Source organism: Rhinolophus sinicus, chromosome 12 (assembly GCF_057876585.1).
Source record: "Rhinolophus sinicus isolate RSI-liver-muscle chromosome 12, RSI-T2T, whole genome shotgun sequence".
NCBI lineage: Eukaryota > Metazoa > Chordata > Mammalia > Chiroptera > Rhinolophidae > Rhinolophus > Rhinolophus sinicus.
The window spans coordinates 38,840,762-38,865,992 of NC_142512.1; the positions used below are offsets into that span (position 1 = coordinate 38,840,762).

The 25,231-nt window shown below is 37.4% G+C and overlaps 1 protein-coding gene across 2 annotated transcripts in view; it reads right to left on the reverse strand.

Moving 5' to 3' along the window:
- IKZF3 (IKAROS family zinc finger 3) overlaps positions 1-25,231 on the reverse strand; it is a 74,343-nt gene that overhangs the window by 6,070 nt on the left and 43,042 nt on the right. Inside the window, exons 1-5 of one of the 2 annotated variants that reach the window (XM_074319638.2) lie at positions 17,936-18,041; positions 17,154-17,414; positions 16,094-16,261; positions 13,940-14,056; positions 5,360-5,476 (exon numbers count right to left, since the gene is read on the reverse strand). In XM_074319638.2, coding sequence (XP_074175739.1) covers positions 5,360-5,476; positions 13,940-14,056; positions 16,094-16,261; positions 17,154-17,406 — 655 coding nt within the window. In that variant the 5' untranslated portion in view covers positions 17,407-17,414; positions 17,936-18,041. Of the gene's footprint in view, positions 1-5,359; positions 5,477-13,939; positions 14,057-16,093; positions 16,262-17,153; positions 17,415-17,935; positions 18,042-25,231 lie in introns of those variants that run through there. The other variant, XM_019747807.3, reaches the window with a different exon arrangement.

Genomic DNA, 25,231 nt, shown 5'->3' on the forward strand with positions numbered 1-25,231 from the left:
ACACATAACATGGGGCAAATGCTAATCTGTTCTTTTTTTAAAAGACCACTTGTCATCTGAGGTGGTGGTGGTGGCGGTGGCGGAGATAATCATATGTCTCACAAAAAGTGGACTGTTAAACTTGCCTTGAGTGCAGAGGGACAAGAGAGCCAAGAGGAGAGTAGGGGTGAAGACCACGTATACCGGGGGTGCCAAAAAAATGTATACAAGTGGACACTTTGGTCAGCGTTGCTCAAGCAGTAGTTCGCCGTAATCAGAAGTGTCTGGACGCTGATGGTGACTTTGAGCACCTCTTGTAATTGCAGAAGTCAAACAGGACTTGTATTCATCTTTTGTTATCGGTATATATGGAGTATTACAATTTTAATAGTTTTCCTTTCTTAAAATGTGTATACATTGTTTTGGCACTCTCTGTACTTATAAGGGCAGATTGAGGGTGGGCATTCCAGACCAAGAGCGTGGAGAGAACGACTACATGGAAGTGGGAAAGTATTACACAGAAATGAGAGTAGTTCACTGTGGCTGAATTAAAGGAGTAGTTGGCTGAATGATAAAATCAGAAAAGGTACATTGGAAACAGATTGTGGAAGGCTCAGACAGCCTGGGTGGTTTGGATTTTATTCCAATGGGGAGCCATTGAAAGGTTTTTGTGAGGAGGGGGAAAAATGATTTGAACATTATCAAAAGAACACAATTCTAATATTACAATCATCATGATGGGGTAATGTGAAATATTCAGGTTTTCTTTATCTTTAAGTTTCTTCTTTGGGGGCGGCTGGTTAGCTCAGTTGGTTAAAGCGTGGTGCTCTTAACAACAAGGCCGCAGGGTTTGATCCCCACATGGGCCACTGTCAGCTGCGCCCTCCACAACTAGACTGAAACAATTACTTGACTTGGAGCTGATGGGTCCTGGAAAAACACACTTAAAATAAATAAAAGTTAAAAAAAAAAGTTCCTTCAAGTCACTTGAATGTATTTGCTGCCACCTTCATACAATTTCCCGTGTGTATTATCGCTTATTCTTACTACAAGCACATATCAAAAAAAAAAGGCAGGTAAGTAGAGTAAATGGAATATCTGATGGTGATTTATGGCTCTGATCTCAATCTAAATGAGACTAAAGTGACTAACACTTCTTCCAGGAGGAGAAAAGCAGAGGGGAGCCACAGAACAAGAAGCAGGAAGGTGAGTGAACAAAGAGAGCTGTGGGGGTGGCGGTGAGGAAAACTGAGCTGGAGACCACATTTTTGTGTGTGGTTGTTGCTGCAGAAGGCTTTGTCCTCTGTGACATACAATGACGCGCCATTTGGATCTTGTCTGTCCTGATGGGATCACCACGAGAAGACATTTCTTTTTTTAAGGAAACACACCCTTGAGGGAGAATGACTGCCCTTCTTCAGGGCTTTTCTTTCACCAGTTTTCAGTAACTAGACTCATCTCTGTCCAAAGCCCCTGTGTCACACACATGACATGCAGTGCTCTGGGTGACCTCCCTTGGACTACAGCACTTTACAGGTTCTGGCCCTGCTCTGTGACCTACCAGCCGTGCTGACAGGGGATGCCATCTCTCTGATTCCCCTTCCCTCCTTGGTAAAAGTACTTCACCGGTGGTTCCTAATATCCCTTCAAACTATACAATTCTGTGGCTTTGTATTGCATATAGATTATGGATTTCAGCTCTTTGGGAAGGGGTCAGGAGAAGATGCTTGGGCTCCTAGAAACCGCTATTAAAACTGCTTCCTGTCCCTCTGTTAACCAAAGCGGACAATTTCTCATTAGTTACAGGGAGAACCAATGGTGTTTGTTGAAGTGTCAAAACCTCACTCACATGTTTACCGCGGGTGAGATCTTTTCTCATGTTCTTTTCAACATGAAAACTTTCTTTAATAAAGTAATATATAAAATTAAAAAAAAAAATAAAGAGATGCTATGGTAACCACTTCAGTTTGACTAACACATCTGTTTTTGGAGAAAGAATGAAAATCAGAAAAAGAAATATGCAGAAATGTAGTCATTTTCCTCCTCCCTCCAGGAGAGAAATCTGTCCTCTATTTTGAGCCAAGTATTTGAACATGGCCTAGTTAGAAGTATAGCCCGACAAGTTTATAACAGGAAAATAAGATTCAGAGAAAGGACAATCCTAAAAGGGTTAGGTGCTAAAAGTAAGGTCTTCTTGTTCTTTGAAAAGAACAACTAAGGATTATTTTGATGATGTTAAAATGCTGATTTCTAATGAATGTGTGTCAATTTATTTCCCATTTTAGAGAAAGTGATACAAAATTTCTTGGAGAATTAAAGGAAAAGATAATTTTATTTTTCTCCTTCTTGGGCAATTTAATTTTACTCTTACTCTTCAATAGAGGCATGTTTTTGTGTGTGTTTCTAAATGCACTTAGACTTAATCCAATTGTCACTTGTCCACAGTTTGTCCCTAATGGATGAGAAATGCTACCTGCTGGTAATTACTTCTAGCCTGTTCGGAAAGTATCAGGCTGACCTGATGCTATAATTTCACCTTTACTCTCACAGTTCAAGAGGTCGGGGAAGCCAAGGTTGGTCTGAGTGCTGTGCAACTGTCAGCAAGGATTAAAGGGAGTGACTCATTCTTCCTTCACACTTTACCCATTGCCATTTCCCTGGCGCTGATCTTTTCAGAAAATGGTGTCTTGGAGAGGAAATATAGGAGAGAGAAGAGAAAAGAGAAGAAGAGGGGAGGAGGGCGACATCAGCCCCATCTGTTTTACCTCACTTCAGCCCATACATTCACAGCACAGTGTCATAATGTTCCTCCCTCCGTTGGATATTTCTATTTTCTCTTAAAAAGGTTGATTCAGTTAAATGATTCAAGGGCTGTCTTTTATTTTAAAAAATATTTCTAAAACAAAGGTTCAGGATATAAACGAATGCTAGAAGATTACAACAGTGCTCAGGAACAAGAGTATCACGTGTATAGCAGGAGCTCTATCACCATTTCATGATGAGTGAATGGACAAAAGAGCAAATGAATAAGCAGTGATGCCCTAATCAAATATACAAATGTTGAGCTAATGCAGCTGTTTTATGGATACTCAAATTCATCTGCCTAAAAAACAAAAAACAAAAACAAAACCAAACTCTGAAATATATGGTATGGTTCATAACATAAACATCATGTCTGTACAACCTTGAGAAAAGAGTTTCTGAAGTTACACATATGGGCTTATAAACAGCAAGTGGTATTCACGATCGCTGCCTTTTCTAACTCATCTCACCGACTGGTAGGATGATAGAGCTGGGAGGCACTGTCCTGATCACTTCATCACCTAATCGGTCTCCTCATTTCACAGATGAGTAAGTAAACAGAAGCCCAGAAAGGTTACGTGATTTGTCTAAAACACACACAGTTAAGAAATGACTGAGCTAGAATCAGAACCTGGGTCTCTAATCCAGTGTTCTTCCTACTGCACTATAATGCTACAATTTACAAAAATAAATAAATAAATAAAAATAAAAAATTCCCTCAGTTATGTGGGGCCCTGAAGCCCTGAAGTTGCTACCTCAGCTCAATCCAAAAGCTAGCTCTACTGGGTTTCCTGATTCTACACAGAGAAAACGTGATGCTTCAGAAGATGAGAGAAATCAGCACCTACAAGAGCAGCATCTCATGAGTCTGGAAATAGAGGAGTGAAAATCCTCTGGTCATGATGGTAACAAACAAATGGAACACGGATTCCTGATGCAATGAGCAAACTGGCATGGACTTGGACATATGAACTATGTGTTTTCAAACCCATGAAAATACCAAAGCAACTTTTACTCTATTAAGTAGGGCTTTAGGTCAACGACAGGTTTAGGGCGGCTATTAAGAACCTTCTCTCATATATAGGTACCATCTGTCACATTTTAGTTCTCTTAGACCAAAATGCATTGACCACAACTGGATTGAAATGAAGTCACTTTACATTTTTTTCTTGCCCGTTTCTCCCCAAGTCCCTCCCACATCAACTACCGCCATTTCTAGAGTCAAAACTTTCCCCAAATTATATTACACTCACGGCATAGAATAACAATCCAGGCTTTTTTTTGTACTCCAGTCAGAACCTCTTCACAAAAGTAAAGATCAAAAGTAATATGAGTAATGTCTTAAGATAACGTTTTAGAATCCCAGTTGGTCTACTGTGCCTAACTCCATATGGAAGACAATAAGGAGAAGGGGTCTCTCTAAACAGAAATGCACCAACTTTAGTCTGACATAATTTACTTTTAAAGTGACTAAAAGGGTGCAAACACTCTTCAGCTAATCAAAATAAAATAAATAAGCATAAATACCAAGCTAGGTAATTTTGAAATGTATGGGTTCTTTCAATATATCTTTATAATTCACATAAAATGTCTGCCTGTAAAACAATTATCTACATCAGAATAAAATTTAGCCAGATTTAAAAACTTAATGTCTATAAAAGCTATTGAAAAGAATAAACACAAAAGGACTGGAATAAGAAATCAACAGTGGCAAGTAACTTTGGAAAAACAGACTGACAGATTTCCAAAATATCACTGGTGTTGAGGGAGCCCTATTTTCATGTGATAACTATTTTTATTCAATATCACTGACTTTCAATTTATAGCAAAACTGATACATTAGATTCGGCTGTCTACTTCACAAATACAAAAATACCAATACAAAATCTATTTTAAATATCATGGTCACATTTATGTAAACATCTGGGAGAATTCAGCAAAATATCTCTGCCCTTCAGCAGCCCTAATACTTTAATGGACATCATTATTTATTAGCCATCTCCTTCTGCTGTATTTTTTGACAATGTGAAAACCAATGGCATAAAAATTAACTCCGGTAAGATAGATGGCTAAATCAAACCTTGTTATTTCAATCTATGTTTTCCCAACCACTTTCCCTTAAAGTCAATTCTCAATCAAATTCAAGAAAAGATGGCAATTCACTTTAGAGCATGAAAAAGGTTTGAGCATGATAACGGAACCAACTTGTAAAATATAATTACAAAAGATTACAAAAATGTTATCTCAAACATCTTACTGGTGTAAATTGCATAAAGTTTCTCATGCAACATATGTCATTCAGAATAAAGAGGAAGGAACAGCATTTTTGACATCAACTCCATTTAGGAAACTGGATACCAAATATTCCCATCTTCAGTTGTTAAGATGCTTTAGTTAAAATATTATTCTATTTGCTCTAGTTATCAAAATGAATCATGAAGAATAAACGTGTACAATGGAAAACCAATTACCTTCTTTTAACAGAGATTAAGCTAGGAAGGGCCTGTGTAGTAAGCATCCTATGTTATCTTATTCAAACTATCTGCTAACAACAGCAGGAAAAGGGTTGTATTCTTACCAATGAATTTCTGAGGCATTGAGCTTTTTCGTTTTGCCACATTGCTTGCTAATCTGTCCAGAACGAGAGCTCTTTCACTTCCCATCTCTGCTTTGATGTGTCTTGCCTCCGCACTTGCTGGTTTGGAAAAATGTAAAAAGAAGAGGGAAAAGAACACGTTGGTAAATGGGGGAGAAAAGGAAATAACCTGGAAGGAAAAGGGTCAGAGGTCTGATGCACACTCTGTTGTTACCTGTTGTTACTGTTCAGATTCTTGCTTGGGGAACCTGCTGTGATCAGTGAAGCCAGGGCACCAGGGCACATTCAAATCTTGCAGTCCTTATGCTGAGATGGGAAAGCCCAACCCATCCCCAACCAGTACCTTCATTAGCAAGAGGAAGTATTAAATAAACAGCCTGGACGTGGTTGGTTGCAAAAAAGATAGATAGATGGAGATCTTCTAACCCCCGATCAGCCTTCTTTCTGATTCTGAGTAACTGCGTGTGACACCTGCAGACTGATATAATTCTTCTTAACAACTTTGAAAAAAAAAGTATGGTGCCCCAGATTTACTGCTCTGTTTATGTTAATAGCACTTTTGAAAATACACTTACCCAGACAGCAAGAAATCTACTCAGTGATTTGTGTATTGAAATTCTGAGTGTTTTGTTTTTTTTCTTTTTCTTTCTTGTTTACCCCCAGCACGCTCCTTTCAGTTCCTATCTTTTAAAATTCTATTTCTCTGGGCTCTGCATTATCTATTTCACATGCTCTTCACATTTAAAAATTGTCTCAGTTAAAATTTCCCTGAGCAACACTTCTGTCTTGAAATTGAAGAGCAATTTGTATAATGAATCTTTATTACATTTCTAATGAAAAATGTGAATAAAAACTGCCTAAGAATATGGTCTGTCAATCCATGAATAGACCTTCCAGTGGTATAGGCCTGTGGTTCTCAGACTTGCCTGAACATTAGAATCACCTAAAAGAGCATGGAAAACACACCTAAGCCCAGGCCCCACTTCAGATCAATTAAATCAGTATTTCTGGTATAGGAGCCTAGGCAATAAGATTTTTAAAGCTCTCCAGATGATTTTAAAATGTAGCCAGAATTGAGAACTACTAGAAGAATAACTAATCAACTAAATAGTTAATTGAAGTATATATATTTACTCTCATACAGCAGACAGCACCCAGTAAGAGTTCATGTTTAAAGTTCAAAGAGATACAGGCTGCTCTAAACATAGGCTTTAAACTTGAACACATGATGTTAGCCCAAGCTAGAGATCAGCAAACTTTTTCTATAAAGGGCCAGATAGTAGATATTTTAAACTTTGTGGGGCACGTATCATCTCTGGCCCATAGTCTCTGTTCCCCTCCCCCCTCACACGCCCTTTAAGAATGTAAAAACCCTGTACACAGAGGCTGCTTGCAACATTTGGCCTGAGGGTCACAGTTTGCTCACTCCTGCCCTAAGCAAACATATTGTGATCCTACAAACATTTCTCTCTGTTTTCTTACAAGCATTTCAGGAGGTCTAAACTAAACACTAAAATGAAGGATCTGTATATTTCTAATGTCTCTAAGGAAAAAGAAATTGAAATTAGTTTAAGGGACGAGAGTAAAAAGCAAGTGATGATTGCTGAATGGAATTTCCCCCAACTATATACACAGATGTAGGAATTGTTAGTGCTCATTCTGTTGAAGAGTTTGCTGTGTGAAGAGTTCCTAATATATGGAAATAATGTCGCCAATTCCTTGGTCGCTTAGACAGTCAGTACCACAAATGGACAACCCCAGAGAGAAGAATACTGGCCATCTCTGCAGTAAATGAACAGCAGAAAAAGACCTCCAAGGCACGACTGTCAAGTGTGGTCACGGTGAGAGAACCAAAGACAAATCAGAAAAAGAAATCAAAGTGTTAAATAGTTTTCAATTTTATTGTGGGCTTATTTTTGTTTTTGTTTTGTAAAACTCCATGCCAGTCATTACACAATAAATTATGAAGCTCAGGACTTTTTAAAATTCAGGAATAAAATGATACCTGGCTCCAAAACCAAGTAAGAGAAGAGAATGATAATGACTATATTACTAGACTTTGTGAGTTTCTTATCAAAAATAATTCTGTGTTCTGAAGAAATAAATTCTAGCCTCCAGTTTAAGCTATTTGTGTAATGAAAACAATAAAGGTCAGAATAAGAGGCCTGGGCAGCTTTTGGGCTAGTGGTGAAGTAATGCAACTTGGGCTGACCAACTGTTGTAAAGAAGTGGCATGTTAGTGACAGGACACTGCTACTGAGTGAAGTGGGTCAAATTCTGTCCAGCACAAGGATAGGTTTAAATGACCAAACAGGAAACTATTATATATATTATTTCCTTTCACACAAACCACCGCCAGATGTGGCACTACTCAGAGCCCCAAGAGCAGAGAGATGAAAGACAAAAAGGCCTGGGATTTGCAGTAAGTTCCTGAGGCTGTTATAAGGAGGCTTTTTCTTGAAGCATCAGAAAGGCAGCTAAGTTTGTGCTTAGACTGGGAACACTTATTCTGGTTTGAGCAACTGTGAGAACATTAAATCCAGGTAAGACTCCCCCCACCACTTTGTATTTATTACCAAAAAAATTTACAGTGACATGGGAATGAAGAACAGTACTTTGGGAACTTTAAACTTAATCCCCATTTTACCACCATTCTTATTAGTTCCTTTAGTCATTCCTCTAATCATCACCCAGAGGTATGTCCGTTTCATCCTAGCACTTTCCCCACGTGTTATGCTGCCAGTCTAGTTTTCCCCTTGTCTCTCAGCACTCACTGCGTACATTTTACCAAAGTCACTATCAATTACCACAAGCAGCTTTCTGAGGACACATACTCAATATCCTCTATATTTGGGAGGATGCTAAAGTGGGGATACATTGACCTAAATAACGTAATTAGGACATATCACTAAATGGCAACCCTCTGCGATAACATCACCTTTTAGTATCCCTGGTTACTCACCAAGTTTTCTAGATGAATCTTACCCTGTAAATCAGTGACCAAATGACTCACATTTTAAAAAAAGAAATTCTAGAAGTTATGGATAGACAGATAATTTGAGGCGCAGGTGGAGACTTTCCCATTTCCACAACTCTGGTTAGATTGAAAGAAATCCTCTGAACTAAGCTGGAGGGCTTCATCTGCCCAAAACCTCCCCCTGGATCGTTTCCTCAAAATACCAACTCCAAGAGCCCACCCTCATTGTACATGTGAACATACTCTAGAGATTAAGTTAATCTTTACCGAGTTAACTGAGTTTTCTAATTGGCAAGTTAGGCAAAGCCAAATTTTCAAATGAATATGGCACACTCTTATTTTCGTTCCCAAGCTGCTAGTTTTTTGCCTTGCAATAGTTGGACAGCTGCTGCACAATACCACTAAATGATCGCCCCTTAAAACACAAAGAAATGTTTTGGAGTTAGACAATCTTTTTGGGATTACAGAATTTATACAGTATACTGAAAAGAAAAAAAAAAGAGGACTATTGGCTTTTGGTTCTCTGCTTCAACTTTAAGACCCAACTGTCTATTTATACTATTTATACAAATAGTCTAGACTTGTTATCTTGCTGCATCATGTCTTAAAAATGTAAGTGGAGGGAAACCAGTTTGGCAAGATAGTAAGGGAACAAGATAATGGGTATAAATGACGAAACAGGAAATCCGTTCCTAGGTGGTATTTGGCAGTTTAATGTTGCAAGGGGTGGGTGTGGGGACGATGGGATGGTGGCAAGGAACAATTTGCACACTTGGTTCATGAGTGAGCACAGAAGGAGTGGGACTGTAGTTCTGGATCAATTCCCCTTCATGTCACTTGACTATTACATAGTGCATATACCAATTTTCATTAGCCAAATGATTTTAAAGACATGTTGAAAAAAATAAATAATAAAACTAACATGAAGTCATAATTACAGAATAGATTACTACCTTTAATCTCTGCACAAGTCTTAGTTTGGTTTTTAGTTAACTGTGCCCAGGATGCAATTTCTATCTCAAAGTAATTTCAGATTAAACTACGTAATTTGTTGTGTTTTTGTTTTTGTGCAAAATCCTTCATTAGATATTGAAGTGTTAAATGGAGCTCAAATAAGAGGCATGCTTCCTGTCTCTTCTATGGTGTCAGTAGCTAATAGAGAGTGGAACAAAGGGGTGTTAGTGTGCAATCTGAATTGTCTAGCAAGAGATTGCTATCAAAGACAGGCAGGTTCTAACAAAAAAGCTACATAAAATTGTTGCCTTTTTGAGCAAGCAGAAAGAATACTACCTATGAGATAGTATCAATTTTTAAAAAGAAGAATCAGTTGGGAAAACAGACTATTAAAATGTTTTTTAACTTTTTCTTTGGTCTGCCACTTGGTAAAAATATGTTTATTCTGAAACTCTCATGCTTGTATTAACTCAACTGAAACAATGAGAATGAAGATAAAAGGTTTTGACTCCTAGATTCATAAATAAATATAATTATTCAATTACTTTAAAATCTTGTTCTTGCTAGAACTCATTGTCATACAAAAATATGTCCCACTCCAAGTATTCATAATTTGTGTGAAATGAGGCTAAATGAATCTCTATACCAGCTGTTAGTCCCTTTCTGGAATAAGGATCAAGCTAATGTGAAAATGAAATCTGTGGTGTTCTATGTTCATTATTCTTTTCATACATACTCCATTAAGACAGCAGAATTGGATTATCTTGATGATGTCATTCATGATGTCTGGTGAAGAAACATGGACCGAAGTAGCAATATCACACATTCTCTATTAGACCTTTTGTTATATCAGGGGTGTCCAAACTTTTTTCAATGTTTTTCACCAAGGGCCATATGTGGTAAAATACACAAACAGCCGGGCCACTCACTCGAGGTGAACTACGTATTGCCTCACCTGGTTTATTTAAGTAAATTAAATATATTTTTGGAATTTGCTGCGGGCCAATAAAAAATGGATCGCGGGCCGCAGTTTGGACACCCCTGTGTTATATCAATAGATCAAGTACCCAATCCCTTGTTGGAGTGAATTCTTCAAGGGTAGGGCTTTAACCTTCACTCATCTTTACAAACAGCTCTGACACAGAGCCTGACACATAGAGAATACAAAAAATGCTATTAGAATAATAGAAAAATGATCAGTAAGGCCAGAAGTCATGTTGCCCAACACGGCATTCTTTGGCAGACTGGTCTCCGCTCCAAGGCCTTTCTCTGTTCTGCTTCCATAATGGCTTGCTTCCTGTGGAGGGCAGGTTGGTCCCAAGGCTTTGCTGTCACACTAGGCACACTTCAATTTACAATAAGCACGTGATGAATAAGTGCTGAATCGACAGTAGCAATGGAGCATCATCACTTTAAAAGCTAGGGATGAAGGGATAAGATGTACCACTGGTGACTACTTTCATCATCAGGGTCAGAATGGAACACTATATCCAGATTGGGACTCCCAATTTTAGGAAGGAAAGAGAAATGGAAACCATATCGGCAATAATTAAAGGATTGGCTTGTGTTGGCTTAAACAATATTTACATTTTGGATTTCAGGGAAAATCAGGGGAAATACTTGAAATATAAAAGAGAATAATACATTGACTGATATGCAGTATTTATTATACTTCATTAAGCTGTGACTTTATATATTTTGTAACCTGAAACCACCATTACAACATATTTGTTTAAAAAAAAATCAAAACTTGCTGACTTAGTTAACCCTTTATTTTTTTGCTGAGACTTAAAGTATGTTGCATGCATCCATCAAACCACCCTGTGAAATGCAAATTAACTCATCCTCTGTATTTCAGCATTTCCTGAATCACCTTATACCACTGAAGATAGCTCAATTATTTCTTTAGAAATCTTCCAAATTTGAAATTTCTAAAAAAGGTTATGAGGATGGGAAGTAAGCTGTAATCTTACTTCAAAATCAAGAATTTTGAGCTTCTTGTTCTAGAGGGTAGTGTATTGACTTTTTTCCTCTGACTTCCAGAAGAATCAAAACACACATATATGCATATGTATGTGTCTATTAGTATGCGTGTTACTATATTTCTTTTGCTATCCAAATAATGTATGACCTTTAAAAAATATAGCTAATCAAGCCATATTTCCCAAAAGTGGAAAAAGTAGAAAACACCCAAATGTCCATTAACTGAGGAATGGATAAAACATAATAAATCTAGAGAATGGAATATTATTTGGCCATAAAAAGGAATGAAGTGATGACACATGCTATAACACGATGAATCCTGAAAACATTATGCTAAGTGAAGGAAGCCAGACATTAAAGGCCACATATTGTATGATTCTATTTAAGTGAAATATTCTGAACAGACAAATCCATAGAGACAGAAAGTAGATCAGTGGTTGCCGGGGGCTGGAGAGAGGGGATATGGGGAGTGACTGTTAATGGTGGGGAGGGGGACAGGGTTTCTTTTGGGGGTGACGAAAATGATACGGAATTAGATACTGGTGATGGTTATATAACTTTGTGAATATATTTAAAACTACTAAGTTGTTCACTTTAAAAAGGTGAATTTTATAGTAGGTGAATTATTGCTCCATACATTTTTTAAAGTTAAAAAATATAGTTAATCATGAAAACAACGGATTTTCTAGTGATTTTTAAAATAAATCACTGAATTTTTGATGTCTCAATTTTCTCACCTCTAAAATGAGGTAAAATTCGATGCTCTCTATAATCTTTCTAGCTTTAAATATTAATGATTCTACTTGGAATATAACAGATATTGCTAAATTGGGGATTTCTCACAGTAAGACCTTTGTCTATTGTCTGAAATATGGAACTATGAGTAAAGAGGCCTGAGTATTGCCTGACTAACCTGAAGCATGTCACCTAAGATGTCAAAACCCAAGTTCTGGGTGTGTTTTTTTTCTCTTCTTTTTTGAAAGAGTAAACATTTCTCTTTAGAAATAAGAGGAAATCCAACTCCTTGATAAAACCAAAGATGCCATCAGGATAAAAAGCAGAAGCAGTGCAAACCAACGGAATTCAGTTGGCCAGCTCCTAACACCATAAAATAGGCTTTATCTACAACAAAAGTTTCCTCTCACTCAAACGGGTGCAGTTAAACTACTCATGATTTCCACTCCATTTTCCCCGAGTTTCACATTATTTCTGTTATGTTTTTGTAATCTTTCTGCTTTAGAATATTCAAACTATTCAACTGCTGTTGTCAAACACCGCATCTCATGAGGACTTGTACCTACTCTAAATAAGCAACTGGTTCAAATGACCAAATAAAAATATCAGACAAGCCAAACTGCAGAACCAGGCTGATGGTCAATGGAATGGGACAAAGGACAGCTGCAGAGATGATACACAAAAAAGTTTCAGGCCGTTTCGACTGAAGAACGAAAAAGAAATAAAACCACAATTGACATATGGAAAGACATCTAGTGTTTCAACCAATTGCCACTATGCATATAATTCAAAACAATGAATAAAATATGAAATTCCCAAAGCCAAACATAAGTGTCACAATAAATCATACGAGTAGACAAGTATATGATTTTTGGGCCTTGTGCAAAGAAAATCGGTGTGGTTTTAATCAACTCTGCCCTAGCCACTTCTCAAGCTGCTCTACCCTCAATCTCATTTCAGTTAATGGTAACTGCATTCTTCATCACATCCCACATCAATCTGTTAGGAAATCCTTTTGGCTCTACCTTAAAATATATAGTTAGAACACTTCTCACCACCCCTATCACTATCAAGACACAATTTTCTCTTGCTTGAATTATTGCAATGGCCTCCTAACCAGACTCTCCAATTTCTAAACTTGCACCACATACAATCTATATTCTCATTAGCAAGTAGAGTGATTCTTTTCAAATGAGAAGCCCAATCATGTCACCTCTCTGTTCAAAACCCTCTGAAGATTTTCAATTTCACTCAGAATAAAAGCCAAAGTATTTACAATGGCCCACAAGGTCTGATTAAGATCTGGTGTCCCATTTCCTCTTTGGCCTCATGTCCCATTACTCATTCTGCTTCAGCAGCACAGTACTATTTATACTTCTTCAAACTCAAGCCCCAGGGTCTTTGCACTTGCTATTTCCTAGTTATCTGCAGGGCTCTCTCTGCATCCCTTTAAGTCTGTTAAAATTTCACCTAGTTAAAGCCTTCCCTGACTCACCTCGGCCCCCTGTACCTGTTTCTTTTCTTTTTTTTCCCCATTTACTTATTATTAAATTTATTGGGGTAACATTGGTTAATAACATTATATAAATTTCAGGTGTACAACATTCTAATACGACATCTGTATACTCTATTGCGTGTTCCCCATTCGAAGCCTCGTCTCCTTCTGTCACCATATATTTGATCCACTTTATCCTCTTTGTCCCCCCCATCATTTTTCTTGATGCTATTTACCACCTTCTAATATACTGTATAAATTACTTGTTTCCTTTGTTTATGGTCTGTCTTTCCTCATTAAAATAAAAATTCCACAGGGGCAGGATTTTTTTGGTCTTTTTATTTATGATTGTATCCCGCCACCTGGAACAGTAGCTGCTCACTAAAATGTGTGGAGAATGAGTGTTGCATGAACTCACCAGTCTCGCCCAGATCAGTGCTCTGAAGAAACGTACGGCAGCGCTCCTTGTGCTCCTCAAGTGAGCTCCTCTGCTTGTAACTCCTTCCACAAAACTCACATTTATAGGGTTTCTCAACTATAAGGAGAGCACAAGCAGCACTCAGTGACCTTCAAGGGTTACAGAACAAACGGCATGTCGGGGCTCTGTGAAAACTGTCTACTAGGAATGAGACTGCTAAGGGGAACCAGCGAATGTGGATACTTCTGCATCCATATTACTTTTAAATTTAGTGGACTGAAATACGGTAATGGTCTATGATGGATTCTTCTTCTAAAGGAAAGTCTCCTTTCCTTTCATTTGTGAAGTCTCCTTTCACAAATGAAAAGGATCTGGATTTAATAATTATTGTTGAGCTCCAGATCCAATCCTGTTTCTTTGGAGAACAATACAGGTCCTTTTCATTGTTCAAGGAGGTTAGTGTGATTTCCAAGAAGGAAATTGGAAGGGCTCGTTTATTTTGTGACATCCATCTGGCTGTAAGCAACGAATGCTGCACTTTGTGGGACTTTGCCATTCAGTTAGAAACTGATGGTCTTTTAGGGCATTGACATATTTGGGTAAATTTAGCTTATCCTTGCCAGGTGGCTGGCTATAGCAAAGTCTGGGCTAAATCGATAAAAATGGAGCTAACAAACTGAAGATATTTTTGAATAATAGAAATACGAATGAATTGCAAAAATGGTTTCATCTTAATTTCTAAGATAAAGCAAAAGTTTTCTCAAAAGTTCATCCATACAATTCAGGCTGTCTTTGTCCTCCCAACTACTCTAAATGCTTTATTGCTTAAAAAATAAGTAGGAACTTCAACTGTGTGTACAGGGTTGCCCTTTCTGATTTTTTCATAAAATGTACCCCATAAACTTGTCAGAGTTTTAGGGACTGAGATTTTCAGTTTCTAATTCTCTTGCTCTGTTTGTAATAGAACCTATGGGACTTAAAACACTAAAATATCCTCATGGATTAAAATAAATGCAGGTCTGCTAGAGCTAAAAATGTTAAGTTTCTGAATAAATTGGTACCCTTCTAGAATCTGTCTTAAAAATGACTACTATTGTTGGCTCGTACTTGAAAAAAGCAACAGAAGAGAACTGAAAACTGTTGTAATTTTTTTGGACCAACTTCAGCCTTAATTCATTATTTTGAATAACGAGCTGTAAATAAAACCCTCCTTTTGCCACTTATGGTGTCTCATGGTGAGTGTTGTTGGAGCTGACTTGTTTAATCCTTAGTCTCCGAATTGCGACCAGTTGCAGATTTGGGGCTGGGTTTTAGTCAAAGCAGTACATGGACTGACATAAAAACAAACTTTTTTTTTTTGTCTTCAATTAAAATTTTGTCAGATAACATCAAGAACATGAAGTCCTAAATTTGAAAAATAAACTGAGTTTTATTTTTCTAGGAGGGAAATTCTAAAAGCTGAAAAAAATTTTATCGTGCTTGGTTAAAATAAGAAGTGAAAAAACATCAAGACAGAACATTGCTTTTTATGCATTCTTATTGCTGCTCATCTTTTAGAGATTAAAAATAAACAGGCTAGTCTAGAAGAAAGTTGGGTTTAAGAAATTTAGCCCACATACACCTAAAACTAATACAGTGCTATATTGTCAGTTATATCTCAATAAAAAAAAAAAAGAAATTTAGCCCAGAATAGCCAAAAGTAACCCCCTAAGAATGATTTATACCTAGTTTATAGTTTTACATAACTTACAAGTTGTACAACATGGGTTTGTCCAGACTTTTGAATGAAGTGTGTGTGTGTGTGTGTTTAAGGAAAATAATCTTTTAATAAAGTTTACCAGAAGAAAATACGATGGCTATAATTTTTTCACAAAAATTAAGAAGGCATTTTTATAGGGCAGGCTCTTCCTGTCTGACTGTGTTTGTTCTCCAGGGGAGCAAGGATGGTAGGAGATGATCATCCCCACTGAGCCAGACGGAGAGCAATTAATGCCTTAATGGAAGTGTAATTAGCCCTAGAGGTCTCTGCTGTTGTAACCCTTCAGAACAGGAATGACAGATGAAAACCTCAGTACTTAACTCTTTCTAGTTTCAGCAATGGGCATTGAGGAACATACATTGACTAGATTTGGAATGCTCATTGCTCTCACTTACCAGAATGTGTTCTAAGATGACCTGTGAGTGCATCTCTTCTCTGGCATGCGTAGTTGCAGAGGTGACACTTAAAAGGTTTTTCCCCTGTGTGCAGTTTAATGTGGCGGAGGAGGTTACCTTTCTGAGTAAAAGATGCCCCACACTGATTACACTGGAATGGGCGTTCACCTTTAAAAAGGACAAAAAGGAGAATTCTGATCACTGGCAAGTGGCGAAGCATATGCACAGATTAGACGCCTATGGCAAAAGCTCATCTTTTAGCCAGTTTCTGTGCATACTAGGATCAGCTGGAAGCTGTATTTCAAGGCAAGCATAAGACTTCCTTATGGAAACTTCCCTCTAGAACAGAAAAAGCATTCACCTAGCAAGGCTATTTTAGGTATCATCTTGTCCTGAATCAGAGCAAAAACACAAGAGTAGCTCTAGATGTAAATTTTTACATTACTTAGCATTCCTTTTAAATATAATCTCAATCTGAGAAAAGAGCCACATCCTCAAATCCTAATAAACTACTGAGGGCCAGAAATGCCTCTTTTAAAAGGACTGATAACAGATACCAGATGGAATCTATTGGGCTCAGTAGGACTGTTGTATTTGTATGCATTTCTACAGACTGCCTGTTTATTGTCTGAAGATAGATTTTTAAAAATTGGTAATAAAAACTATATCCTTTCATCCACCAAATCTGAACCAATACAATAAGATCTGCTTTTTTATAAAAGTTATACAAAAATATATGAAAGATGCTTAAGAAGCATATCACACGATTCAACTCCTACTTATCAACTGAAGAAAAAATATTTGGCTGACCTAGAACACTGCTCTCTCTACAGTCCTTTTTTTTTTTAACTCATAGCATTGACAATATATTTGCCAAATGCATGGTAAGGCAGGAATAAAAATTACTGGGTAAATGGAAATACAGAGAGGGAGAGATACATCAGAATTATAGCAAAAATCAATGAAAGTAATCAAAAGTCCTCCCACATTCCACCACTTCATCTTTCACATGGCTGCATTAGTACGGTTTTCAGAACAATGGATAAAGGAGACTATTTACCAGTATGGCTCCGCTTATGAACCATTAAGACATTGAAGCTGATGCAGGATAGTCCACACACATCGCAATTCATCTTGCCACTGGTCGGCCTGCTACTTTCATATGAGACAACATGCCTCTCCAACTTAATGTTTTCATATTCATTGTATTCTCTTGAATAGCTGTAAGGAATTTCAGGCTCTTCTACATTTCCCATGGGCTCTGGCTTGAAAACATTGTCATCCCTTTCACTGTATTCATCTTTCACTTTCATTGAATCATCTGCAGGGAAGAAAATGCAAGAAATGAGCAATGATTGTATTTGGAGTTATCAAAGCAGCTCTAAGAGCAGAGAACCACAATTGACAATTAAATACCAAATGAAGCTAACATAATATTGTAGATCTATAAAACAAGAAAATATCATTCAGATGATCACTCATTATTTGAATTCAGAACCACAGCCAGGGGAAAGCGCACACACACACACACACACACACACACACACACACACACACGACAGTGCTTTAGGCCATCCAGAAAATTAGAAATAATAGATTTTAGCAATGGACTGCTCAAAGCAACCATGAAAAAAACATTTTGAGTAATTCTTCTCCAGTACTGGGGGAGAAGAGTGGTTTTCAGATCTAGCCAATCTTTTTCGTGGCTGCAATGAAAAGGCAAAGTGATGTACTCTTTAATTTCAAGAAGAAAATTCAATTCTTTCAATGCATCCAATTTAAGCTACCAAGATTGAGAGTTTAATAGTTACTATGGTTTTCAGATTTTAAGCCATGCTTTACCTGTTTCTCTTCCATGTATATAAACTGCTAAAATGAGTCTTATCTATCTCTCTTGGAACTGATAAAGAGACAACACTGAAAGTAGAGGAAGCTGGCAGTACTAGTGAAATACTGTTGAGAAAGATAAAAGGAGAAGTAATTCTTTAACATAACCTTCTAAGGAGTCACTTTCATTGACACAGGTAAATGAAGCTCAACTTAAGCAAGGGGAAGGGCCCCTATACCCAAGTTAGGGAGGGCTAAAGTCAAGATCCTAGAATTGTAGGACTGGATAGGGAGGAAGGCCTGGTCCAAGTGAGTTGGCTGACCAGGTACTGCAAAGAACTGCAATAATCTTAAGCTGAAGAACATAATAAATGAAGAAGGCAAATTTATATACTCATGCTAACAAAACCTAAATATTTGCCTGACGTGATAATAAACGTTTGTAAGGGATTTTTCGTGTATAAAATATGCTGCCTAAATGCTTACTTTTTCAAACATTTGTTCTTAGAAATTGGGAGTTGTCTTTCTCCATGAAGAATTGTAAATCAATGGAATTTTAAGGCTGGAAGAGAATTTAGAGATCATCTAATCCAACCCTCTTGTTTTTTAGATAAGGAAACCGAGGAATATAGATATTTTCTTCGATGATCTGTCTAAGGTCACAGGCCCAGTTAACAGCAGATGTAATTAGAATGCTGAACTTGGATTTGACCTCACACACCAGATACATAAAATCTAAGTGGCGTCTTCCACAGTCTCCCATCAATGGTGTAGACGTTAAAAACCAAAACAGTGAAGAAAAGATATTTAAAAAAACTACATGTCTTCAAAATCACCAGTAAGTGCAGCTCCTGTTGCCACATAGGAGGAAGTACAACTGCAGCTGTGCCTGGCTTGCTACCTTCAACCAAGTTTCAATTTTCACTTCTATCAAGGTTACCTTTCATCTATATTAACCGTGTTTGCTTAATAGAGCAAGACAGGGCCTAACCACCAACAGAGGAGCCATGGCTGCAACACTGTTCCACCGCTTCTCACCATGGTTCGTGGTTCACAACCTTTTACTCTTTGATTAGAAGAGATGTAGGGCTGTAGGATAAGTCTGACGATGTGTTTCAAATTTGCCCACCCTATGCATCTGGGTTACATATGAATTGATATCCATTTCCTTTTTGGAAAGAGGTTCATTCCCTTCTTTCTTTGGACAGGTCTTGCCTGCTTTCAGATGAAATTTGCTTAAGTGGTTTTTATTTAAAAAAATTTTTTTTTTTTTTTTTTAGAGAAGGATGCACCTGAGGCATGTACCCTCCTCCCTTCCTCCATCACTCCAGCTGTGGGTGATATCCCACCAAAGCTTGAGTGCTCTTCAGTTTGCATGTAGGCGTTTAAAAGAACCTCAACGGAAAACTTCAGCTACTAAAAACCAAAAACAGCAGATAGAAAGGGCCAGCAGAAAAGGATCCTTTGAATTTTGGTTATAAAATGTTCATATGAACAGACTCAGGCTATTCCGTGGTCAGTGACATTTAAAAAGTAGTAATATCAATGTGTTGGGTCTTTCTGAAAACACAGGACACAAGAGAGTTGCTCCTTCCCTCTGGATTTTGGCTTTAATGAGCTTGACCTAGAACTCAATACTACACTGACCAGGCTCAAGATAAAAATCTTGGCATTTGTCCTTTAGGATTTAGCTGTAGAACAAGGAAGGAAGTATTTGACACCAAGGGCCCTAAGAGAAAGTGTAAAAGTCACATGGACAGGGCATTAGGTAAGTTCCTTGGACTTACTGGACCAAAAGAGTTCCCGGTATAGTTGTTGGTTTGCCTTTAGAGTCTTAAATCAGTTTTAGATAAAAGGCCGGATGGCTTCTCTGCATGGCTACTGAGGATCAACAATTCATTATGGTTTACCATGTGAACAGAGCTGAATATTAGAATACATTAGTATCTGAGATACAAAAGGAATTTCTGTGAGATTATTTGGCTTAGCACTCAGCCTCCAAATATAGTCCACCAAAACTACCAAGAAAGACATTAGTCTGCTCTAAGGAAGAGCTTCATTCCATCTCTTGGAGGTATTAATTGGAGCGGAGGAAAGGGGGGGCATTCTACAGTATCCCTTGAAAATATTAATAAACATGTCTAAAATCAAATTTGTCATCTCTGAACCCAAATCTGCTTCTAATGTATGATTTCTTTATATTTACAACTGGCATCTTCCTTCTTCCAGTCTTCAAGTCTTGAAGCTGGAATTCTCTTCCTTTACATCTCTGCATCAAGTCAGTCTCCAGGACACAGAGATACTACATTTTCAGGCTCTCTGGATGCCAACTCCTCTTTCCCATTCCCTTTGAAATTTAGTTTAGCCTCTCATCTCATCATACCTACATTCATCCTCTCTCAATATTCCTTTTTAGACAGATTTACTACAAAAGTAATCTATGCTTTCTGCCCCTACATCCTCGAAACTGATGTAAAATCCCCTGTAATCTGGCTTCAGCCTCCGTAATTTACTGAATCTGCTCCCCTGAAGATCAATAATCTCCTGATTCTTAAATCCAGTGGCCTTTTGTGTGCTCTTCTCCCCAACTTGTCTGTAGCTCTTGACACTATTGACCATTCCTTGTCCAAGAAACTGTACCTTCTTCCTTTACCTTTCTGATTGCTTCTTTCTAGCTCCTTTCCCTCCCTCTGCCTCCTAAATACTGTCCTTAACCCTTTTTCTTTCCCTCTACACCCCCTCTGGCAATTTCATCCACTCTTAAGGCTCCAACTGGCATTTTATATGATTAATCCCCAAATATATGTCTCCAGGAGCAATCTGTCTTCCCTTCTTCAGTCCTCTATTTCCAGAGGCCTTCTGGGTATATTCTGAGTTACTCAGGTTAGAATGTTTGCAATCATCTTGCCTTCCTCGTTTGCACCCCACATTAGATCACCCATTCGTTCTGTTTTTGTACCCTCTCTTCAGTCTGCTCTCCTCCCCACTATTTTGCACGCCCATTATCTTAAATCTGACCCTGATTACCCTCCCCATGATATTGCGTAGCCTCCACCTTTTTCTCCCTGCCTCCTTTCTCTCTCCTTCCCAGCTCATCCCATTCATCCGACACCAGACTGTTCTTCCTAAATGATAGCTCTGGTCATATCATGGCCTTGTCAAAATTCTTCAACGTTCTCCATTGCTAACAAAATCAAATCCAAACTCAAAAACAAAGACTTGAAAAGGCCTTTCAATATCTGGCCCAACCTATCTTTGTAATGTTGATTTGGATTACTCAGATGTCTTTAACCAAACTAAACAACTCCTCAGTATTCTTGATTCTATTATTTCCACTGCCTAAAAGGTCTTTCCCCAACATTGCCACAGATCTAAATCCTACACATCGCTGAAGGCCAAACTAATAAGCCATTCCCCCCCCCCCCCCCATGCCTTCCCTGGATCCTTCAGCTGCAAAGGAATCTGTTCCTTCTTTCTCTGAGTTACTAATAAACTCACCTCATCTCCTGTATGGACATGGAAACTATGTGAGGTCAGAAGGTGCGTAGGTGTTTTGTTTGTTTTAACTCTGTATCCCCTATAACACTGCTTAACCTATATATGTAAGACCAGAGGTTGTGTGGTTTTAAAATAGGAATTTGGGAGGAGTCTCACCATAGACCTAGGTACTAATCTGGGTGTGGCAACTGGAACTGTGTATTAAAAATATGCTCTCTAGAACTGCTGCTCTAGAGTTTGACACAGTGCTCTATATAAAGTACATATACAATAAATACTCAGTACATGAATATACCACTGCATTAGCCTCCTAACTGGCCCACTGTGTATGTGGCCTCTATTTTATATTATATCCTATAACTAATCATTCTGTTGCACTAAAACCCCTGTTCAGAAACTTTCAATGATTTCATTTTGCTTACAATAAAGTCCAAACTCCTTAGCACCACATTCAAGCGCCTGTCCAGAACCTGCCCTAAGCATACCTGGTCATCTCATTTTTCACTAGTCTCCTTAACTCATTCTTTTCCTTAGACTAGAATCTTTCTACTCAAAGTGAGGTCCTTGGATTAGGTTCCAGCATCCCCTGGGAGCTTGTTAGAAATGCAGACTCTCAGGCCTCACCCTAGACCTACTGGATCCAAATTAGCATTTTAACAAGGATTCTTATGCACATAAAGTCTGAGAAGCACAGCAGCAATCTGACTAATTGCAATTTTCTAAGCCTCCTCTCCAGTCTTTCCCATATCTAAAAAGCCCTTTCCCTACATCAGCATTCTATTCAAACCTCTAGAAGTTCGTTAAATGCCTTTTCTTCCATGCAGTCTTCCTTGATACCCTAGACTAGAAAAAAATTCTCCTTTTTCTATGCTCTCTCATATACCTACCTCATTCTACTTTATATGTAACATAATGTCATTAACCTCTACAGATTCACCTTAATATAGATGATGTGTTCATAAAATGTTACATGTAAATCCAATAATACTATTCCATTGATTTACATTATCTATTCAGAGATGTTTATTTTCATTTTTCATTGATTTACAGTTGTCAGTGACTTACAACACCTAAACTGTAAAGGCAGAAATCTTTTTAAAATTTGGCAAGAAATAACTTGAATATACCTGAGGAACTGCCCCACAGTATCCCGAAGTCTTTTGTAATCTGAATAATCTCTCATTTTAATTTTGTAAATTCTAATCTCTTGCAATATGTATCAGGTTTCTTAGACACACAACTAAAATTGCCCCTTAAAAGACTAACAAGAATCTTCATAGGCACTAGCAATATTTTGTTTCTTAAGCCAGGTTTTGGGTCCATGGATGGCTATTTTGTTATTCTTTAAACTATGCACATAATTATATTTGCATTTTTGTGTGTATGATATATACCATAATAAAAACTGTTAAAGTCTTCCTGTAAATTTTTTATAATTGAACTTATGTAGAAAAGGACATACCAAATCACAAATTGCTGATAAAGGTAATTGCTAAACATTCCCAGAGGGGGAAAAAGATGTCTAAATTGAATCTAACCCACAGAAAATTAGATTAAACTGAACTTCTGTCTAAAGGAGCTACTCTGGGGTACAATTGCTCCCATCTTTGTCTATGTTCTGGAGGCCTCTTAGGAAGATGACACACTAACACAAACACACCCCCAGAGAGAATTTTGTAGGCTGAAGAGAACAAAGGCTTGGCTCACTGGGGCTGATGCACATGGTTTCATTTCCTGGGGTGATGGTTATCACATGAAAGGCTTGCACTCCAGAGTAGACATTTTTGGTTTCACCTGAGACATTGCAAAAACAATGGGTCTTGGAAAGGATCCAACATCTAAATCCTTCAGGGGCAATAACAGTCTCAGCCAACTGTGCCTCAGTTTGTTTTTACAGGCACATAAAATGCTCAGTTAGAGAGAAGAACCTATCAAAGATGGCAAACAGAACAGGCAACTTGAGTGTGTTGGATAGTTGTTAGTAATTTCCCAGTGTCAAAGGGGGGTTCTGAATTTCCACTCTGAACTGTGAGATCTCAGAATCCAACTCAAAGAAGGACCAAGTTTGGAGTAATAGCCTCAAGTTTGCCAGAGATATTGCGAGAAGGGACAAAACAAGATAGAGGCTGTTAGACAGGGAAGACACAAAAGGGCGATGTTGTTTAAGTGTTTTACAAGGATTGGGGGTCATAACCATGAAATCTTCAGCACATGCAAAAGTCAACTGGATAACAAAGAAGCTTAATCATCTTAATGTGGCATTTTAATGATGCCACTGATTTGCTATGCCAATTCAGAGATAATGAGGCCCTAATGCTACAGATGTTCAGCCAGGCTAAAAGAAAGGGGCGGGGGGGCTTTTCTAGCATGCCATTTTCTAACTATCCAATTAAACAAATTGTGAAAGCATCTAAATAGTTTACCAGGTTTTGACAGCTGTTAATAGGATTTAGAAGCTCGAAGCACTGAAGAGCAAAATGGGAGATATATGGATTGTAGGCATTTAGTCTACAGTTTGCTGCTATGACCCAATATAGCACAAACACATGAACTAGAACAGTTTTCCTTATAAAATTAATGCCTGTACTCCTTCCCCACAATGGCTTCTTTGTATTATGAACAAGAACATGGGTCATTTTCATTTTATAATTTACATTTTTATGTGTAAAGTGAGGAGACAGAGAAACCAATGATATTTTGAGAACTAAAAAATAAGTTTTAGCATTTGCCAACCAGTAAAATCATAACGCTTCAATGAAAATGAAACTTTTGGTCACGGATTTATAGAACCCATTATGTTTTCATTTTTCTCGTCTTCTAAAATTTTAAATTATAGATATCTAGTATTTTTTAAAACACCTATTTAAAAAAATACACCTATTTAAAGTTAGGAAAAAAACTGTAAAAGATGAATCAGACTAATAAGAGATAAAATAATATCTCAATAGCAGCGAAATAAGAGTAGCAATTTGTGTAATATTTGGTTTGGTTTAAGTTTTCATTAAAACATATTCTTATCAGACTTTTAAATTTGGCTTTAAAGAATCTAAATTGGCAAGTAGTAAATCATGTCACTTCAAGTTCAAGAGCATGAAAACATGGCGAAAGTTTCAGTTGCAAAGGGACCACCCTCAATTTTACTAATGACAATCTTTGTCTTATTGTCCAACTATCAAATAGCTCATTCATTGCCATAATAATAAAAATAACTTTGCTTAATAATTTCAGTGCAATTCTTTGCTTTCCCATTAGAATAAGAGATTTCCTACTTTTTTTTTTTAAGTTTCAGGTGTACAAAACAATGTAATAGTTAGACACATTTATTATTCATATCCCTCACACAGTGATAACTCCCCTACTCCCGAGATGTATTACTTTTAACAACAGAAATACACTATACATCAATTGCAGGTAAGTTGTGAGCTGCTCAGTTGGGCTATGCTCTTTAGATATCATAGGGCCAGGTGAATTCTTTATCTTGAGTTGTTGTGAGGATTGAAAAAAATGATGTGTAAAAGTTCTTTCTACACTGTAATGAAGTATACAAATATACAGTATTTTTTCATTTCTGACCATTATAACTATGAAATTTTCTATTGATTACTTAACCTATGTCGTATATTATTTTATATTTCTGAAAAGTAATTGCTATTCATTGAAAAATAATGAATGAAAATACATTTAAGGAGGTTAAGGTTTTAGATGTTGCCTAAACATAATAGAGATAGACTAAATAAAGCACTGGGTAATCACTTCATTTATAAATCCAGAGGAAAAAAAACTTTCTTTTCATTTATAATTCCCTTGTAGAAT